This window comes from Mustela erminea, chromosome X (genome assembly GCF_009829155.1).
Source record: "Mustela erminea isolate mMusErm1 chromosome X, mMusErm1.Pri, whole genome shotgun sequence".
Lineage (NCBI taxonomy): Eukaryota > Metazoa > Chordata > Mammalia > Carnivora > Mustelidae > Mustela > Mustela erminea.
The window spans coordinates 91,089,136-91,109,502 of NC_045635.1; the positions used below are offsets into that span (position 1 = coordinate 91,089,136).

At 38.9% G+C, this 20,367-nt stretch overlaps 1 protein-coding gene across 1 annotated transcript in view; it reads right to left on the reverse strand.

Moving 5' to 3' along the window:
* GUCY2F (guanylate cyclase 2F, retinal) overlaps positions 1 to 20,367 on the reverse strand; it is a 96,030-nt gene that overhangs the window by 18,935 nt on the left and 56,728 nt on the right. The window contains 7 exon segments of the mRNA XM_032329717.1: positions 599 to 641; positions 851 to 968; positions 3,936 to 4,082; positions 9,198 to 9,226; positions 9,228 to 9,352; positions 11,578 to 11,733; positions 11,735 to 11,755. Coding sequence (XP_032185608.1) covers positions 599 to 641; positions 851 to 968; positions 3,936 to 4,082; positions 9,198 to 9,226; positions 9,228 to 9,352; positions 11,578 to 11,733; positions 11,735 to 11,755 — 639 coding nt within the window.

Below are 20,367 nucleotides of genomic sequence, written 5' to 3' on the forward strand. Positions count from 1 at the left end.
GTTTACCATTTTTTTGTGCAATTTATTGCCTCAAGTAGTTCCCTAGGAACTTAAAAAAATCTCCTGCTTTTGTACTCCCCATTTGCACATTTTTCTGTCATGAGCCTCCTTTCAAAGACTCTATGTCTTTCCTTGCTCCTCAAAACTACCTGGTATTACTTCAGTCGTATACTCAACAGAGTTTTCTGGCATCTCCATAGCAAACATGGCCCTACAAGGACTTGTGCCAAGCTGAAATCAAATACGATAACCCATCTTTTAACAGTCTCAATGCCATTGCCTTGCAAGTGCCCAGTGGTTCAATTCTATTTCTGAAAGGTTGGTTAGGTCAGGTCGTGAATGGTCCAGAATAGAGGTTCATATACAGAAGCACATTCAAATAAGCCATTGCACACTTTGAGAATGTGCTAGGGGTGCTCCAGTATCAAAGGCCTCCAAGTAGCCACCCCAATGCTTCCTCCCCAAGAGGAGTGATTTTTTTTTCTCTCTCTCTTGCAGGCGTTTCCTTTTACAATATGATGAGAACTCAAGGAGTTCATTTTGGGTAGGCTGGCTTTAGGATGCCTTCTGGGCAGTGCTGAATTCACAGAGTCCTTACCTGATTAAATATTTCATCAAAAGTTGTTGGTCACTGGGGGCGCCTGGGTGGCTCAGTGGGTTAAAGCCTCTGCCTTCAGCTCAGGTCATGATCTCAGGGTCCTGGGATCGAGCCCTGCATCGGGCTCTCTGCCAACAGGGAGCCTGCTTCCTCCTCTCTCTCTCTCTCTCTCTGCCTGCCTCTCTGCCTGCTTGTGATCTCTGTCTGTCAAATAAATAAATAAAAATCTTAAAAAAAAAAAAAGTTGGTCACTGTTCTGAAGCTTCAGCCCAGCGCTGCTTCATCAGCTGGAGACATTCTGGAGGGGAACACTCAGGAGGAACCATGGGTCTGTACACAGGAGGAGGCTTCTTAACTCTGTCTATGATTTCTGTCCAGAAGTAAGAGGAGAAAGCTTTATAAATCATAGAAAGAGTGCTAAGATTTGACAAATATCATTGAGTTTTAGCAAAGAAAGAGGTTTGCCAGGAAAAAAAAATCACAGGCCATCTTCTTTGCTTTCTCCTTAAGTGGCTTGAATATAAATTGTCTCTGAGCAAAGGAAGTATTGGTCAATTTTAGGTTTTAGGTTTTAGGTTTTAGATGTGACCTATCCGATGTCAATTTTAACACTATACCCCCAATGATCTGGCTCCCTTCACCCACCCCCAAATCATCTAAACTTTCCAGTCCCCACAGTAGACCCACCTAGCCCTCCCTGAAGGCCCAGACCCAGCCCAGATCCATGCTGTGAGTCTTGCCTGGCCCCTAGGAAAGAAGATTAAGAACTCCAATAAATAGTTCAAGACCTCATCTGGATCCTCCTAACTGCTTGTCCTTGAACTCCACTTTCAGTGGAACATGTACTATGTATCAGACTACTTCAACCAGGAGTTCCAAAACTCCCTATTCAAACCCAAAAGCCATTAGTGACTGAGAAGTTCAGATCAGTCAGACTAATAGAGAGAAAATTCCCAGGAAGTAGGAGAAAATAGTTAGCCTTCAATGTCCTCAGCAATCCACACCGGACCTTAAACTGTTCTCTCTGCTTCCAGGCTAGCCTTCTGCAAGCATTCTTAAAACATGAATTTGGCCGTGTCATTTTCTTGCTTAAAACCCTTTAATGACTTCTCATAACATACAAGGTAAAAATCTATGCCCTATCACTTCAGCTCATTTCATATCCCTAACCCCCTCCCCAAAGCCCCAACTCCAACAGGCACCAAACCTTGCTTGCCCCACCAGTGTGCCCTTCCCACTCCTACATTGGCTGTAATACTCCAACAGTGCTGCTTTATACCATACAGTAGGCATCCCCTTGCCTCCATGAAAGAAGAGGAGGTTGTCGCCTCTGACTTCTCAGAAATTTGTGACATCACACTTCTGCTCCTTTAGCCCAGGTTGGCCTATACTAGTAATGTTTTCTCCATTGCAGTGCCTACTGCAGTATAATAGATTCCATGTAAGCCAATCCCTTGGAGTATGACTGCCCTCATCCACTCTCTGGTAAATGGAGTCCTTATCTTTTTACCAGAGCACCATAGAGTTGAATGGGTTATCTCTCCACTTAGACCCAGTATAATTCCTGCCCTTGAGGAGCTTATAGTTCAATGGAGGAGCTAAACAAGGACGAAGAATATAAGTGTTCTAGCAGACATTCCACACAGGTAAGCACACAGCGGCACATGGCCTGCACTGAAGAGGTCAGAGAAGGCTTTCCAGACGAGGTGACAAAAACTGGATCAGGCAAAGTAGGGAGAAGGCAAGGGCATTCCAGGGACTCTAAACAGCTCTCTTAAAGGCACAGAGGTAAGACCATGGTACTTTTAGTCATGTGGTTTGGCTGGAGTGTAGGGAGTGACAGGAGATAAGCTCAGAGAAGTGGCTAGAGGCCAGACTGCAAAGAGCCTTGTATGTCATGTGAGGAATCTGGGATTCATTTGACAAGTGATGGGAAACAGGAAGTTTTGAGTATGGGACTCTGAGACAGGAAGTTTTGAGTAGAGGAGTGATATGGAACTCCAAATGAGGCAAAAGATAGCTAAGTATTTGGGTTTCTTAGTTTTGTTTTGTTCACATTTTTTATTTTTTTTTATTTTGAAATAAATTTAGACTTCCAGAAAAGTTATAAAACTGGTATGATAATTGCCTACTCTTCACTCAGCTTCCTCTAATGTTATTAACTTATATAACCATAGTACAAAGGAAATTAATATTGGTACATTACTATTACTATTACTATTATATTACTATCCTGGTCTTTATTTGAATTTCATCAGTTTTATTCCCAGTATCTGTTTCTGTCCCACAATCCAATTCAGGATCCCATATTGCACTTAATTATCATGTCTCTGTCTCCTTCAACCCATGATTCAACCCATCCTTATTCTGTCCCTGCCTTTCATGACTTTGACATTTTGATGAGAATTAGCTAATTATTTTGCAGAATGTCTCTCATTTGGGGTGTGTCCGATGTTTTCTCCTGGGTAGACTGTTATGCATTTTTTCGAAAATTCCACAAAGGTGACATTGTGCCCTTTTCAGTGCATCATGTCAGGGAGTACATGATGTTAGTGAGCCTTGATCACTTGGATAAAGTGGAATCTGCAAGATCATCTCCTCTGAGGGCACCTGGGTGGCTCAGTGGGTTAAGCCTCTGCCTTAGGCTCAGGTCATGATTCCAGGGTCCTGGGATCAAGCCTTGCATTTGGCTCTCTGCTCAGCAAGGAGCCTGCTTCCCCCTCTTTCTCTGCCTGCCTCTCTGCCTACTTGTGATCTCGCTCAGTCAAATAAATAAATAAAATCTTTAAAAAAAAAAAGATCATCATCCTCTGATAGTGAACTTATTATTTTTCCACTTGTAACTACTAAGTATCTAGTGGGTTCATACTCTCAGAATAAGCAAATATCCTGTTTGTCCACTGATTTTACCATTCCTTCATGGTAAATCATTTTGATGAAAGATGAGGATGAAAGCCTATGGCATGTCACGAGGAAAGTATGAAATGACCATGCCATCCAGGAGCATCATGAGGGGTACTGAAATACCTGGCAGGGACTGTCTCAAAGGAGAGGAGATCACTTAAAAAGAGGAGGGTCCAACATAGGTCCTGTAAGTCCCTGGCTTACATCATAGTTTGGAAAGGACCAGCTTCCTGAGTTGGGAAACTTCTTCCAAATGCCTAAATCTGTTTGGCTCTAGTCCCACCTGCTCCTCACAAGCTATTTGCAGGCTAGCAGGCAGTTAGCACAAACACATAACTGTGTTCGCTCTTCTGGCAAATTACAACAGCCTGGGTTAGGCTGATGATCTGGGTCATGGCAGGCTCTTGGTGGCCTTTTCTCACCTCCTGCTTACCTTTGACAGGCAGATCCATCATGCAGAATGGGGTGCTCCGAACCAGCACTTCTTGCATGATGATGGCAAAGCTATAGACATCTTCTGCAAAAGAACCTAACGTGCTGCCCTTTGGGGTTCTCAATAGTTCAGGGCTGTCCATAGCAACTTTGAAATGAAAGCATTGTTTTAAGAATGCAGGGAGGATTAACTGACAGCCTTTGCAAAGCTCTCAAGGGTTCCAATGGTGCTATTTCATTGACTGCTTTATATTTTTATTAGACTGACTGGCATGCTAGTCCACCCCACCCCGGGGTCCAAATCTATGAATCTAAGAAATTGTGCACAGAGAAAGCATACTACTCTCCCCACTCCAGAACCATGCAGGCAGACACAGCAGAGGTGTGGAGCAGGGCAGAGAAGCTTGAAGTAGAAAAACTATCTGGCACTTGCTTTCTTGTTCTCTTGAACCTGCAAGTAGCAATTGGCAGGCTTCCAGGGAAAGGCAAGTACACAGACACTCTGGTTGCCATGGATTTGCTGTTTGTTGAGATCTATATGTGTCTGGTAATTTGATTGTGCTGGGGCTTATGGATTCACAAGTTGCTTTCTCCAGGTCTTCTCTAAGAGGATTTGAGGATCTCCAGGCCTCCTCTATACCTCACAGAGCAAAAAGATGCAACAATTCCTTCAAGTCAGTTCTACAAATATTTATTGAGGGTATAGTACATACTGGGTACTACGCTAGGTGCAGGAATGGTGCCAGAGTTGAATTAGACCTTGTCTTTGCCCTTATACGGTTCACAGAGTAATGGGCAGCATAGACATGTGATCCCCTAACTGCAATATGTGGCAGGACTACCTACTTAAGTTAATGTATAAAGAAATACACACTGGGACACCTGGTTGGCTCAGTCAGTTGAGCATCTGATTCTTGGTTTCAGCTCAGGTTGTGATCTCGGTGTCATGAGATGGAGCTCCCCACCCTCTACCACTGTCAGACACTATGCTCTGCAAGGGGTCTGTTTGAGATTCTCTCCCTCTCCCCACTCATGTCTCTTTCTCTCTCCCCCTCTTTCTTTTAAATAAATAAATAAATAAAACACATTTGTAATATAAATGCAGTAGTCAAAAGTTTTACATGGAATCATACAAAATTGCCATTTCTGTGGGTAAAAAATGGTTGATATTGACAATTCCATGAGGCTCAAACTAAAAAAAAAAAAAAAAAAAAAAAAGGAGAGAGAGAAAACTGAGCTGATCAAATTAATCCAGGAAGGCTTCCTGAAAAAGTTAGATCTTAAAGGAGCTTTTTAAAAAAGTCAAGGATGCAGTTTCCTAGAGCTGAGAGGGTAAGGGCTTTGCAGGGAGAAAGAACAGTACGTGCAAAAGAACAAGAAGTAAAAAGGAGCAAATTGCAGATGGGGGTGGTGGTAAGCAGATTAGCTTGGCTGAAGAGAAGGGCTCTGTTAAGGAATAATGAGAAATGAGAAATGGGGTTGATGAAGTGGGGGAGGGACGGTGGCTAGAAGAATGAGGGCAGAAGGTGAGAGGCCCTGAGAGCCAAATGAAGGCATTTGGAGTGAATACAAAAGGCAGTAGGGGTTCAGGAGCTGGAGAGAGATTTGATGAAAGCTGTGTTCGGAAGATTAATCTGGCAACCTGCACAAGCTGGACTGAACGAGAGAGGCTGAAGTCAGGGAGACCAGCTCAGAAGTCATTACAGTAGGAGCCAGAGGCGAGGTGAAAGGGGCCTGAATAGGGGTGGGGGTGGCAGCAGGAGGGCAGGGAATAAGATACAGAGGAAGGCTATAATGAAGAAGTTAGTGACAGGGCTGGGGATGGACTCAATGTGCTCCTTGGAGGGGAAAGCTTTGGAGTCAACAAGGGGTTGAAGTCCAGAAAGGAAGGCTGGAAAACAGTGTCTGCTGAGGGCAAGGGTGGTGGGAGGAAAGTGCTAGCTAACTTTTCATCTTGTTAACTTAGGTACTGGGAAGGGAGCCCAGGGGACAAGCTCCTGTGAAGGAGGAAGGAGGATGGAAAGGTCAGAGATTATTCTGGTGTGTTAGTGAAATCCAGGAAATAAAATTCACCTTGGAAATTCCAAAGTTGAGCCAATCCTGATCAAAATGGTAGAACAGGGATTTCTAGCCTCACCCCCAATCATATACTCATCTTCTCTCTTTGTCCTCCAGGTATCCCCAGTCTTTGTCACACACCACCACCACCCCCACTCTCCTGCACCCCATGGAAGTGTCTGATATACTCACTAGAGTGGTTTTGCCTTTTTGCCTTCTTGCCTAGTAGGACTTAATATTTGCAAAGAAGACCCAAAGAGACTGAAAGTTACTTTGGTCAAAGGAATGCATTTCTGACTGTGGGATTTCCAGAATACCTTCCTGATATGCTTTGGAGGGGAGGGCAGGAGGGTTATCTCAGAGCAAGAAAAATGCAGCTGTTTCTTCTGCCATCCTCTCTCCTACACATTTAAAAGCATAAAAAGGGAAAAGAGGACAAAACTCTCCAGTAAAAAGCTGGGTGATTAAATACAATCAGAGTCCATAGTCTCTCATGGTTCACCTCCCCTTCCAAAAAAAAAAAAAAAAATACAATCATTACCAAACAGTGTTTTCAAAGAGCTGACATATATGTTGTTAATGGCCAAAATGAGACTTAATTTGCACCATACTTACGTAATTGAAAGTGGACAGTAATGAATGCACTTAGGACCCACCCCCATTTCCCAATCTCCACTCTCATGTAAGATCCACTACCTACCATTAGACTTGAACACTCAGGGAAACTAGAAAAATTACTTTGGCTTGTTTTGCATCCACTGATGCCCCTACCGACTCTGAGCCTTGCCGTGGTGATAAAAATCAACTGTGGAGAGCCAGTGTGGTGAAGTGCAAAAGAACAGAAAACTCAAAGCCAAGAGACAAAAGTTCAAAATCTTAGCTTGGTCACTAAGTGGCTCACCTTACAGAACCTCTGCTTCCCCATCTGTAAAATGGACATTGAGTCAGATGATCTGCAAGAGCCCCCTAATTATAAGATTTTATTAGCCCTGTCATCTAAGGAGGAAGCAGCAAGTTTCCTTATTTCATTTTAGTACATCCATCTGCCGAGTCACCAACCATTTATTCTGCCAGGTATGGTGAAAGGCACTGAGGGAGGCAAGCCTGTTTCTTGCCTTTGCAGAGCTTATAAGTTGAGTTGGGAGAGAAGACAGCTAATTAAACATGCAATACCAACAAAGTATGGAATTACAACAAAGTTCAAAGCCCTAAGGATCATAAAGAGGGAAACTTTGCTGAGCATAGAGGGTCATGGAAAGTCTTTTGTTGAATCAGTGGTATTTAAGTTTAGCTCTGAAGAAGGAGTAGAATCTAGCCAGAGTCAGAGGAGTTTATAACAGAGTGGGAAAGGAAGAGTGTCCCAAGGGATGGGCAAAGCACGTGTAAAGGTCTGGGAGTAAGAGAGAGCCTGGGGTAAATAAACAACTGGAATGAGTTCAGCACTGCTAGAGCCCAGAGATGGAGGGGGAGTGATTAAGCAGAAGAGGTCCACAAGGCCCAAACCATACAGGGCTCTTAAGCCATGTAAGGAAATATGAATTTTATCCTAAGAGCAATGGGAAGCCATTCAGTGAACTTTGGCATAGCTCTAGCACGATCAGATTTGCAGTTGAGAAAATTCACTCTGGCTGCTGTGTGTGAAGAATGGATTGAGCATCCAGACTGCCATTGCAATTTGGAGAGTGAAATGACACAGTAAGAAGGAGAGACAGAGCAAGAGACAGGGTACACACACACACACACACACACATACACACACACCCATCCTTTCCCCACTCTAAGACCAGAGTTTCTTAAGTTTGCAAGTTGCCAGCTTGTGAATTAAGTGGAACTCCAGGAAGATGGACATTGTGTTTTAGCTTTTAAAGATGACTCATCTTAACAGGAAGCTGAGTACCTGCCAATCTGCAGCTACTGTCCCCGACATCCTAGCATTAATACCAGGCAACTACTCCAACCTTTCAAATTGGAATTAGCCAAACAATAACCATAAGACTAAGTTGGCAACAAGTACAGGTCCACAGAAGTTGTAATTTAGCTGCATGTAGGGGCCAGTTTTCAAAAGACCTGAATCGAATTCCTGGAACTGCTGCTAAGTAGCTGTAGGACTTGGGCAAATCGTGAGCCTCATTTTATCTCATCTGTAGAATGAAAGAGTTGGACTAGATGCCTCCCTAACGTTCAATATTCTGCAAGTTTTATAAAGCACAAAGATACCACCACTGATAACTGGGCTCTCTTGTCTGCATCTACCCAAATTCTCTCTGTATTTTTCAGTGTTTGTTTCTCTTATGTCAGCAGTTTTAAAACTAACACTGGCAAAGATTCTTTTAAAAAATATATGTTGTAATTTTCATCTGTCCCTCTGTTTCTTTTTTTGGGTTGCCTGTTTCTCTGTTTTTATGTCCCTCTCTCTTCCTCACCTTTGCAATGCTAGTTAAAATTTTTAATGCCCAAACTTCCTCTATGTATTTAATTCTACTCATTCTCTCTCCTTACTCTTTCTCTTTCTTACTTGCTCTCTTCCGTCAGCTCATTCCTTCTATTTCTCACTCACCCATTTCCAATTCCTCATCGCAGATTTCTCCCACTTCTTTGATCTGTTATGACCTCTACAGGCACTGTTTGGTGCAGCCACTAGGGCGCTAAATATAAGACAGAAAACACCAAATGCGCATTATGGGCATGCCTACTTATCTAAGTAGAAGGCCACAGTTCTGTCTGAAGCCATCCCAGACAACCCATAGAGTATTTACTTGCTGGGAGCCCCCTCCTCCTCACTTCTTTCTCTTTGACAGAGACAGTAAGGGTAGGCTCTAGTGACATCCCATTCCAGAATGTGCTTTGTGGGGGTCCAGCTACCAAATTACGTTCCATTTAATCTGACAGGTATTTATTGAGCACCTACTGTGTGCCTATCGCTCAGCAAGTTCCTCCAGAGACTCCTGGGGTCTCCAAACAATACAACCTAATCCTGCCACAGCGGGAACTCAACATTATTGCACTGGCTTTGTTCTAAAGGCTAGGCTGTGCTGAGATTACTGCCTGCAGACATCATTCAACTCTTTTGGCTTGGAAATGAGGCTGAATTTTCAACAAAAGTGGGGAGTTGAATCAGCCTGAGGCTTTAATTCAGTGAATACTCTCATTTGAATTTTGGAGTTACCTTGAGTGCCTCAGAAGAGTATAATAATACATTGCTTACCTTCCGCAGAAGGTTCCTCTTGGGAGACTTAGAGTTTCCAAGATGTCATTAAAGCCATAATCTGTCACTTTTAGTACAAAACACCCATCTACCACACAGTTCCGAGATTTCAACCTCCCATGAGCAAACTCTCCGTGGTGTAATTACTGCATGCCCTTCAGATACAAACAGGATTTATTTAGTAACTTCTTTAACTATTTCGTGCTTTTAAGGCCAATTTCTGAGCTTGTTAATGGCATGAGCTATTATGGGCCAGAATTCAACCCCTTTTTTTCTTATATGCAGGTAAAGCAAAACTGTAACAAAAAGAAATATTTCCGGGTCCCTTCCAGCTCTAAGATTTTATGCTTTTGATGAAGAATCATATCTTGTATGTCTAGAGAATGGTATGCTATTGGGAGATTTATTAACATTTCAAACATAGGATGGATCCATACATATGTAATTTCCAAGAACTGGAAGATTCTGATTTTCTCCCCAAAAGATCTAGTTCAACTTTCATTCACTGTTGAAAGAAATGGAAATTGATACATTCTTTTTGGTGGGTAGTTTGGCAGTAGATAACAAAATTGAAAGCATTCATACCCTGTGACCTAAGGATTGTGCTTCTTCTCTAAAGAAATGCTTGTACATCTGCACAAAGAGACATACACAAGAATGCTCAAGGCAACTGTGCTTTACAATATTATATAATTAAAATACAATAAATATCTGTCAAGAAGGGACTGTCCAAATTGTGTTGCATATGAACTATGCAATATTCTGCAGCAGTTAAAAATAATAAAATAGATCTGTATGTACTAACAGGGAGTCATGTCTAAGCCATAAAGTAAGTGAAAAATGAAAAGGTGCAAAACTACATAACAGTATGTATTTTAAAAAACAAAATCTATAATGTATGCAAATATACAGGAAATGAATTGCTAGGTTAATCACCAAATTGTCAGCAATGGTTAACTGTGGGGGAGGATGTGAAAGGGGGTTGAGTAAATATTAATATTTTTCCTGTATATATTAATATTATTTGATTTTTAAATTTAATTTAATACTTCTGTAATTAAAAATAGGCAATTGAAAGGAGGAAGGCTGAATACTGCTGATCTCTGCAGCTTGCTTTATATGACATTCAAATGTGATCTACAGGGACTCTTTTCAGATGGGTTTACTCATTCACATATAAATACAATTCATGTTCTAGTGCAATCATCTCAGAACTGTTTATGCTGAGCCCTTTTAAGTATCTGGCTCTATTTTGTGGCCTGACACCCCTTTGTATTTGTATGCTTTATATCTTGTGCCCTCAGAAAGTCTGAAGTTGCCAGTACTCCCAAGCCTAATCTGCAGAGGGTGAGATTTCCCCTGGGGGTTGTCTAATGCTTGGGTTTCATTCATCATGGTCCTGAGAGGACTGTCATTTAGAGCCTTCTCCCTTTAGTCATGGGACCTTGTTGATAGGATGAGTGGAAAGAGTACTAGAATTGAAATCAGGAGATTTGGATTCTATTATCAACTCTGCCACTTAATATTTGGCTAATAAATATTTATTGAACACTTACTATGTATGGCAGACACTAAAAACAAAATGTACCTCATTTAGCTTCTCTGAGCCTCTGTAAAAGGAGGCTAATCGTACTTATTTTATGGAGAATTGGAATGAGATAATGTCTATAAAGCTACCTTGAAAAGGGTTAGGCCATAGTATAAAGGTTAAGACTGTGGTCAATATGCAAGAAGCTCAGCAAGTCATTGATTAACCATTTCAACTCATAAAGATGCACATGGACACAATTTGCATATTATTCCCAGGAGTCATGGACTCCACCAAAGCCTATCCATAGACCCATCCATGAGCCCCTTTGACTCTCAGTAGTCCTTGCCTCAGAGAATGGAAGTTCTTCCTGATAGAGCCTATGGTCTTCTGGCTTTCTGGTCATGCTGAGTTCCATAGTTATACCTATGGTGTGCAAAGACCTATTGCTTAGTTCTAGACTGAACCACCTTTTAGAAGGTGAAAACCAGGAGATGAGGCTAAGCAGCATCAAAAGATCTGGGAATGAATACTTTTCCACATCCAGAAAGTAGAGAAATGGAATGGAAGGAAAGGTTTCTTAAAGGGAAGAGTGCTCGATGGCAACAGAAAGTAAGGACAAATCTGGCCCTCAAACTGGGAGAAAGGAGTGGGGCAAGTAAGTCCCTTTTCTATCAGTACCTTATAACAGATATGGACAAAGGGACTATGAGAAGGGCTAGGGGGCAGACCCTAGGAAAGAACTTGGAAGAATGAAATCATCACAATGATCCAAGGAAAATTAAATACCCCAAAACTTTTAAATTCTAATCTATAGGAAAAATCCAAGATTTCCTCAGTCTTTTTATTAACCTTGAAAAGATCTAGCAGAAGTGATGATTTAAGTATCCAGTCAAGTTTCACTTCCTGATTTGTCAATATGTCTTCTAGGTTCCTTCTGGAACAGAATTCTGTCACAATGGCAAATATCCCTGAATCATAGAAGAAGCCCAATAAAGGGTTAATATTTTTCATGATGCAGGTCCTTCATCTGGAAACAGAGGGAGAGAGGAAAGTCACAACTGTCCTGTCACAATTGGGAACCAAAGTTTAGGGCACATACCCTTCTCTTCATCCTTCCTATGACTGTTTACTGTGAAAAGCTGAATTTTGGTCCCCATGATCTCCAATCTCTAATGTTAGTCCTGTGATTATTATGTTTTATGGCAAAAGGGAGATAAATCAGATAGACTTAATCTGATTATATGAGCTTTTCAAATCAGAAGAGGAGGGAGGAGAAGAAGTCAGAGAGATTCAAAGTGTAAGGACTCAACACTCCATTGTTGACTTTGAAGCTGGAGGAAGGAGGCTAGAAGCCAAGGACTGTGGGTAGCCTATAGTAGCTGGAAACAGCTCTCAGATAACAGCCAGCAAGAAAATGAGGTCTTCAGTCCTACAGCTCTACAAAACTAAATTCTGCTGATAACCTGACTGACCCTAGAAGTGACTTCCCCCCAGAGACTCCAAATAAGAGCCCAGAGTGACTGACACCTTGACTTTATCCTTATATGACACTAAGTGGAACACCCAGCTGATCCCACTTAGACTTCTGATCTACAGAACAGTAAGATAATAAATGGGTGTTGTGTTAAGCCTATGTTTGTGCTATTTCGGTATGGTGATAAAAGTTCTACTCACCAATTCCACTGTGTCTGTTGGGGGAAAGGGTTCCCCACACAAACAAGCAATTCTCCTACACCAGCTGGATGTCCTATAATTCAACTCAATTCTAACACTATCTACCCGGAGATAGCATCAGATTCCACAGGTTAAGGGTTCAGTCCTACAAGACTGCTCCCCCATACACACTTCAGACACAAGTCAGAAGTCCAAGTCCCCTGGGCTTTTACAAACCAGCTATAGACTGAAGGTTCTAATGACCCTCACCTTGGGTTCGATTAATTTGCTAAAGTGGCTCACAAAATTCATAGAAACATTAACTTATAGATTACCAGTTTATTATAAAAGGATATAATTAAGGAATAGTTAGATGGAAGAGATGCGTAGGACAAGATACGGGGGAAAGGTGTGGAGCTTCCATGACCTCTCTAAACGTGTGCCACTCTCCCCAAATCTCTACATGTTCACCAACCTAGAAGCTCTCCAAACTCTCTCCTTTGAAGTTATTATGAAGGCCTCATTACATAGAGGTGATTGATTAAATCATTGGTCATCCGCAGAGTCAACCTTCAGTCCCTCTCCCCTCCCCAGTAGTCAGGGGTGTGGGACTGAAAGCACCAAACCTTCTAATCACGAGGTGGGTTTTCAGGCAACTAACTAGCTCCCATCCTTAGGTGTGGTCCAAGTCTCATTAACATAACAAAAGACAGTTTAACCACTCTCCCCACTTAGGAAATTCCAAGGGTTTTAGGAGCTCTGTGCTATAAATACTGATGAAGAATATATATATTTTTCATCAGTATTTGATTTATAGTATTATATATTACTATATATACTATATAGTATATATAATATACTGATTATATATTATATATATTATAGTAATATATATTACTATATATACTATAGTAATATACTATATTATATACTATAATATATATACTATATATTATATAGTATATATAATATATAGATTATACATTAATATATTAATTATATATTGATATATTAATTAAATATTAATTATATATTAATATATTATATATTTATTATATAATATTATATAAATATTATATATTTATATTATTATATATTATATATTATATTATATATATTACTATATATATTATTATAATATATATAGTAATATATATTAGTATATATATTACTATAAATATATAGTAAATATATATAAACTACAAATATACTATATATATTACTATATATATATTACTATAAATCACAGTATCATAGGCAGTGATAGAAAATTAATGCAATGGTCAAAAGGGGAGATTTTAGGGAGAGATCTCTGTTGGCATATTAAGTGAATGCTAAGGTTGTAACCTTAATCCTGATTCTTTGGGGACTCTGAAATGTAGCTCGGTGAGCCAAGAGAACTAAAGAAGTTTAATACAATGAAAGGTGGGATAGATTGTCTATTTGTGAATATTTATCTATTAAAATAAATAGCTTACATAAACATCAGGCCAAAATCTTCAAAATTTGTTTCAGAAGAAACATCTACAGTTTTGACTCCATTTTCCCTTGCATCATTAATTTTTTCACTAACACAAGAAGCATTTAGTATGTACCCACAATGTCCACGGAACTGGACTGCATGCTAGAGATACAGAGTTAAACAAAATGAAATGTAGTACAAAATTACAGCTGTCAGCTTATTTTTCTATCACTCCCCCTTTGAATATGAACTTTTAGGACAGTAATCACTGAAAATGTTATAAATACCAGAGAAGTAAGATAAGGATGAAGAGAGAAGAGTGTCTGATGAATTTGACCAGTAATAAATTATTAATTATAGAAACTTAACCTATAAATATGTTTACACTGACATACATATATATATATACACACATGCACACATATATATACAGAAATTTTATATATATATATTTTTTTTCATGTGGGAAATAAGGGAAAGGGTTAAATCACATATTATTCTATTCTGAGCATTGAGAGCATAATGGAACATTAACTGAGATGGAGTACACTGGCTTAGAATATGAACTTACTTCTCCAACAGGGGGATCAAAGCTGAGGTTTAAATTATCCCTGGTGTGAATGGCAGCTATTGACCGTTAAAGCTGCCCTTTAAGCATAAAAGCCTGACACCCATTACAAGTCACTTAGTCCACTGCAGCTTAAACCAGCTAAGGAGGACATGTAAATTCAGCCCACACATAACAAAGTGGGCACTTACTATGAAGGTTTCATTGTGCCATCTCTTAGGAAATAAGCACCAAACACTATTGGGATCTAAACTTCTTTTGGAAGACAGAATACAAAGTTATGTCTGTTAGCTGCTCAACACAAATCTATTTCCCTTCTTATTGAGAAAACAACTAGTCCACATTTTACAGCTTCCCTTCAACCTAAGTATAACTATAGGACTGACTTTTAAGCAGTGAAATGTAAGAGGAAGTAATATATGTTCTTTCTAGGTTAAGGCTTTTAAGAAGTAAATATATGCCTTCCGTGTTATTTTTCACTTTATTAGAGGAATGCAGATGATGACAGGGTCCTAGGAGAGGGTAGAGCCATAAAATGGTTATATCCTGGGTCCCTGAATCCCTATATTGGAAAGAAGTCACCTGCTAACAAAGAACACCTACCTTGTACTGTTACTTGGATGAAAATTAAACTTCTGCTGTGTTTGAAACGTTAAATATTTGAGACATAAATATTTATTACAGAATCTAGCTTTACACTAGTGGCCCTAGCATGTAAAACGTTCAGGCCCAGGTTTTCCCTAGATCTTTACAGTCATATGTCCTCAGCTACAATCAATAGAGAAGACCCCATACCAGGTAGATACCTACATTCAGTCATGTGCTACTGATATTTTGGACAATGCCAGGAAGCAGAGAATGTTTGGAATATACCCTTTTTAGTAAGACAGTCATCTGAACATTTACTGGGTAGGCATGTACTTCACCCCTTCAATAAAATAATCATCATCAAATGTTCAAGAGTTGAATTGTCCTTTCTCCCAAGATGTTTGTTAGTACTATTTCTGACATGAAACCTTTAAGCATACAATCACCAGAAGAACATGCTCCTGAATCATGCATTAGCTTAAGTGATCTTAAAGAGGTCTTCAACTGCTTGACAATGTTTCTGGGACATTGTAACATCAGAATAATTCCTACTTGCACTGCAGCTGCAATACCATCCTAGTGGCAGGTATGGACCCTTATCAAAATTTAATTCTCCATACCAGTACCTGCCATTGCTATATCAGCCATTGCTACCTATTTTGGCAATAAGATTTTCTACCTCCATGGACTAACTGGCTGCTATGTCTTTTCCTCTATTTCATTTTGTTTTGTTTTGTTGTAGAGAGCTATTGTTCAAGACCTCCTACCCTTGTATCAATCTAGTCACTCTTTTTTAAAATTTAATTTTTTTTCAGTGTTCCAAAACTCACTGTTTATGCACCACACCCAGCAATCTATTCACTCTTTACCACCCAGAGGTCAATGGTCATATAGAGCATATTAACCAGGTACTAGTGGAAGATTTCTGATGTTTCCTGCCAGTAATACTTCATTAATTTAACAAACATGTATTGAATATCTTACTATATGTTAGGTCCTGAGGTAAGGGTTGGCAAGACAAATGGTGAACAAAATAGTATATGGTCCTTAATTTCTTAATTTAAATAATTACATGAAGAAATGTAAACCTGTGGGGTGCCTTGGTGGCTCAGTAGTTTAAGCATCTGCCTTTGGCTCAGGTCATGATCCCAGGGTCCTGGAATTCAGTCCCATATCAGGCTCTTTGCTCTGTGGAGAACCTGCTTCTCCTCTCCCTCTACCTGCTGCTCCCCCTGTTTGTGCTCGCTCTCTCTCTCTCTCTGTGTCAAATAAATAAAATCTTAAAAAAAAAAAAGAAATGTAAACTTGAAACTCTGACAAGCCCTGTAAAGGAGAGGCACATAATGTAAGTATGTATAATTGGGGCTTTGACCAATCAGAAAAGTTGAGGAAGGTTTCTGGGAAGTGAGAATTGAGCTGGGAGTTAAAAGATAAGGGAGTTAAAAGATAAGGCAAAGAAGGGAGAGAAAAGTATTCCAGAGACTGGAAGAGCATGTGAAAAGGCTCTGTGCTGGGAGTATATCACAGTCCGAAGACAGAAAAAAAATCCAGTACTTCTGATGCAGAGAGGGTAAGGGAAATATTGTGGTATGAGATAAGGCTGAAGAGGCAGGGCAGAGCCAGACCATAAAGGCTCTAATAGACCATTTTAAGCAGCTTTTTCTTGATATTAATGGCAATTAGAGGCACTTTTATACTATGGAGGATATAGTAAGTCATGGCAGACTACCATTCCTGATACCACAATATTAAAAACCCAGATAAATTGCAAAAATATATTTTAAAAGACAACAAGGATATGTATAAGCAAAAAGAAAAAAACAAAAACAAACAAACAAACAACAACAACAAAAAAAACCCTGAAATTAAGAGGGGCAGGAGGCCTTCTGAGATAAGCAGATTATTGCCAGCCATTTTCTTCCCTTAGGACATTTGCTAATCCTTGGCACAAGCTGAAGATCAAGTTTGGCCTAGCAGAAGGGCTTTCTGGGAAAAAGAGAAAATCAGCACAATTTTAGCAATTGTGGAGTACTGGCATGACAATTAATAAACTTCAGGAGACCTAAATGTGAGCTGGATCCCCCAGCCCAGTATAGAGTCTGAGTTTGGAAACTAAGGAAGACTAAGAAGCTTCTATAAAGTGAGCTGAAATCTCCTTTGGTCTCCCAATATTCAGAACACAAAGTCTTACAAGAATAAAGCCTGCCGCAAACACATGGCTGGACTTTTCCTCAAAATATTTGCCAAATTTGGAAGCATCATGGAGTAAGGGTAGAGGCCAAAGAATAAGGATCAAAGGCTCTGAAGCACAGTCTGGACATACCAATCTTTAAAAGTGGAGAATACAGAACCTTGCAGGCTTTCAGAGGGATATGCTTGGGAAACATAACAAAACTAGAGGTGCACTGAGTCTAATTAAAACTACAACATAGCTTCAGTTCAGCTCAGTTTCTGATTAGATGAATGTGTTTACTTCTTTACCCTACCCACCTAACAGATGAAAAGAGAAAACCCTTATTGGTAGAACATAATGCCTGGAGTCTCTATAGTGTCTTTATATAAATTGTCTACCATATATTAAAAAAAATTACTAGGTGTTTGAAGAGGCAGAAACAAAGGAGACAGAAGACAATGGAATATGCTTTTAAATAATCCAAAGACCAAAACCTCCATAAAATATAGGCCAATATTTTTTGAACCATGAAGGCAGTGGAGAGTGACCAAACCCACAAATGGAGATAAAGGTAAACCTGAAAACACACTAAAATAGGTAAAATTTGTGTTTGGGGGGGGGGGGTTGTTGTTGTTTTATGAAACTGTATTCCCGAAACTGCCCATGACTTGAAGGCAGAAAGTGCATCCTGGCAGGTTTGAGATGTCAGAAGGCAAAGGCTGAAACCAAAATAATAGTTAGAAAGTTAGGGAAGAATTCCTGGAAAGTAATAAGCTATAGAGCAAGTTCAATCCCAAAATATACATATAAAATTTGCTCAAACCTACATTTATCATGGTGAGCATCTCATAAAATATGTAATTGTGAATTCCTAGGTTGTATACCTGAAATTAATATAATATTGTAGGTCAACTATACTTAAATTAATTTTTTTTAAAAATCTGCCCAAATGCTTGGCTAAATGTTAATCTTTGCATGCATGGGGAAGATCCCAGGGACCTCATGGAAAGGCAACAACTAAACCTGAAAGCATGGACCAGAGATTTTAGTTACTATATACCACATGGGAGAAGTTAAAAATGGAGTCTAGCCAAGATAACTGCCTGCAAAAACAAACAAACAAAAATCATTCTTCAGAGCAATCTAATGGAATCCAGAATTTCTAAAATACATCATTCATAACATTCAGCAATTTTTAACCAAAAAGCCTTAGATATGCAAAGAAACACGGAAATGTGACCTATACTCAAAAAAATAAAAGCAGTCTGTAGAAATCAACCTTGAGATGATATAGATGCTGTAACCAACAGAAAAGAACTTTAAAGGAAATTCCAAATATATTTGAGGATGTAAAAGACAATGTATACAAAATGAATATACAGATAGGAAATATTAGCAAAGAAACAGAAGCTATAAATATGAATCAAATTGAAATTCTATAGCTAGAAAATATAAAATTCACTAGGTTGGCTTAGGAAATGACAGAAAAATCAATGAACTTGAGGAAAGATCAATAAAAAATACACTAAGCTGAACAACACAGAGAAAAAAGATTGGGGATAAAATGAATAGTCTCATGATTTAAAAATTTTTCACAGAAAATCATAAATAAGGACATGTATGAAAAACCCTTCAGGTAACATCAAACTCAATAGTAAAACATTAAATCATTTTCCTATTGAGCCAAGAGCAAGGCAAGGATGTCTTTCTTCACCAGCTACTCAATATAGTGTGGGAGCATCACAACATTGATGAGAAAAATTTAAGAAAACTTAAATAAATGAAGATCTATACCACATTAATGGATTGGAAGATTCAATATTGTTAAGATGTCCATTGTCACTAAGTTGGTTTATAAATTCATACAATTTGTATCAAAAGTTCCCAAAGCCTTGTTTAAGTAAAAGAAGCTGATTCTAGAACTTACTGAAATTTAAAATGAATGTTTTTATCCAAAACAATCTTGAAAAAGAACAAATTGGATGTGTTTACACCACTTGACTTTAAGATTTACGCTAGAGCTATGATAATTAAGCAGTGTGATATCAGCAGTACAGTACATTAATGAGTTAGTGAAACTGAGAAGAGTCAAAAAAATATACCTACACACATATAGTCAGTGAATTCTTACCAAATTGAAAAGCTAACTCAATGGAAAAAGGAGAACTTTTTTTAAATAGTTACTGTAGGAGCACTGGATATCTCTATGGAAAAACAATGAACCTTGATCACTCTCTCAGTCCATACACAAATACTAATTCAAGATGAGTCATCATCCTAAATCTAGAATCTTGGAATAAGCAAGGATAATTAAAATAAAATAAAATAATCAAGAGATACCACTAAGAAAATAAGCCACTGACTGAGGAAAAATATTATAAAACATGGATCTGACCAAAGGTTTATATCCAGGATACATGAAGAATGTCTACAATTCAAAAATTAAAAGACAAAAAAACTCCACAATTTTTTATTAAATGGCAAAAATTTGAATAGACAATTCACAAAAGAAGATACACAGATAAATTATGGACATATGAAAAGGTGCTCAACAACTTTAGCCATCAAGAAAATGTTAATTAAAACCACAATAAAATACCATTTTATACACACCTCAAAGGCAAATATCAAAAAGATATATGTTGCTGAGAAATTAGAACAAATGGAACATCCATATATTTCGTAAAATGTTATAACCAATTAGAAGAGCTGGTTAGATGTTTAATATAAAGTTACACTTGCATCTGCTCTATGACTCACTTAGTCTATCCTTTTTTTTTTAAGATTTTATTTTCTTAACTGAACTCTACACCCAATGTAGGGTTTCAGCTCACAATCCTGAAATCAAGAGTTGCATGCTCTACCAACTAAGCCAGCCAGTCACCTTTCAGTTAGTCCACTCTTTGAATATTTACCCAAGAGAAATGAACATATATGTTCACAAGAATACGTAAAAAATGTATAGTTGCCTATTAAAAGATACTCAACATCTCTAATTATCAGAGAAATGCAAATCAAAACCAGAGTGAAACATCATGCCACACCCACTAGGGTGGCAACTATCAATAATTTTAAAAAGAACCTGAAAATAATAAGTGCTAGCAAAGATATGAAGAAATTAAAAGCCTGTATACTGTTGATAGGATTGTAATTAAATGATGCAACCCCTGTTGAAAATTGTGTGAAGATTCCTCA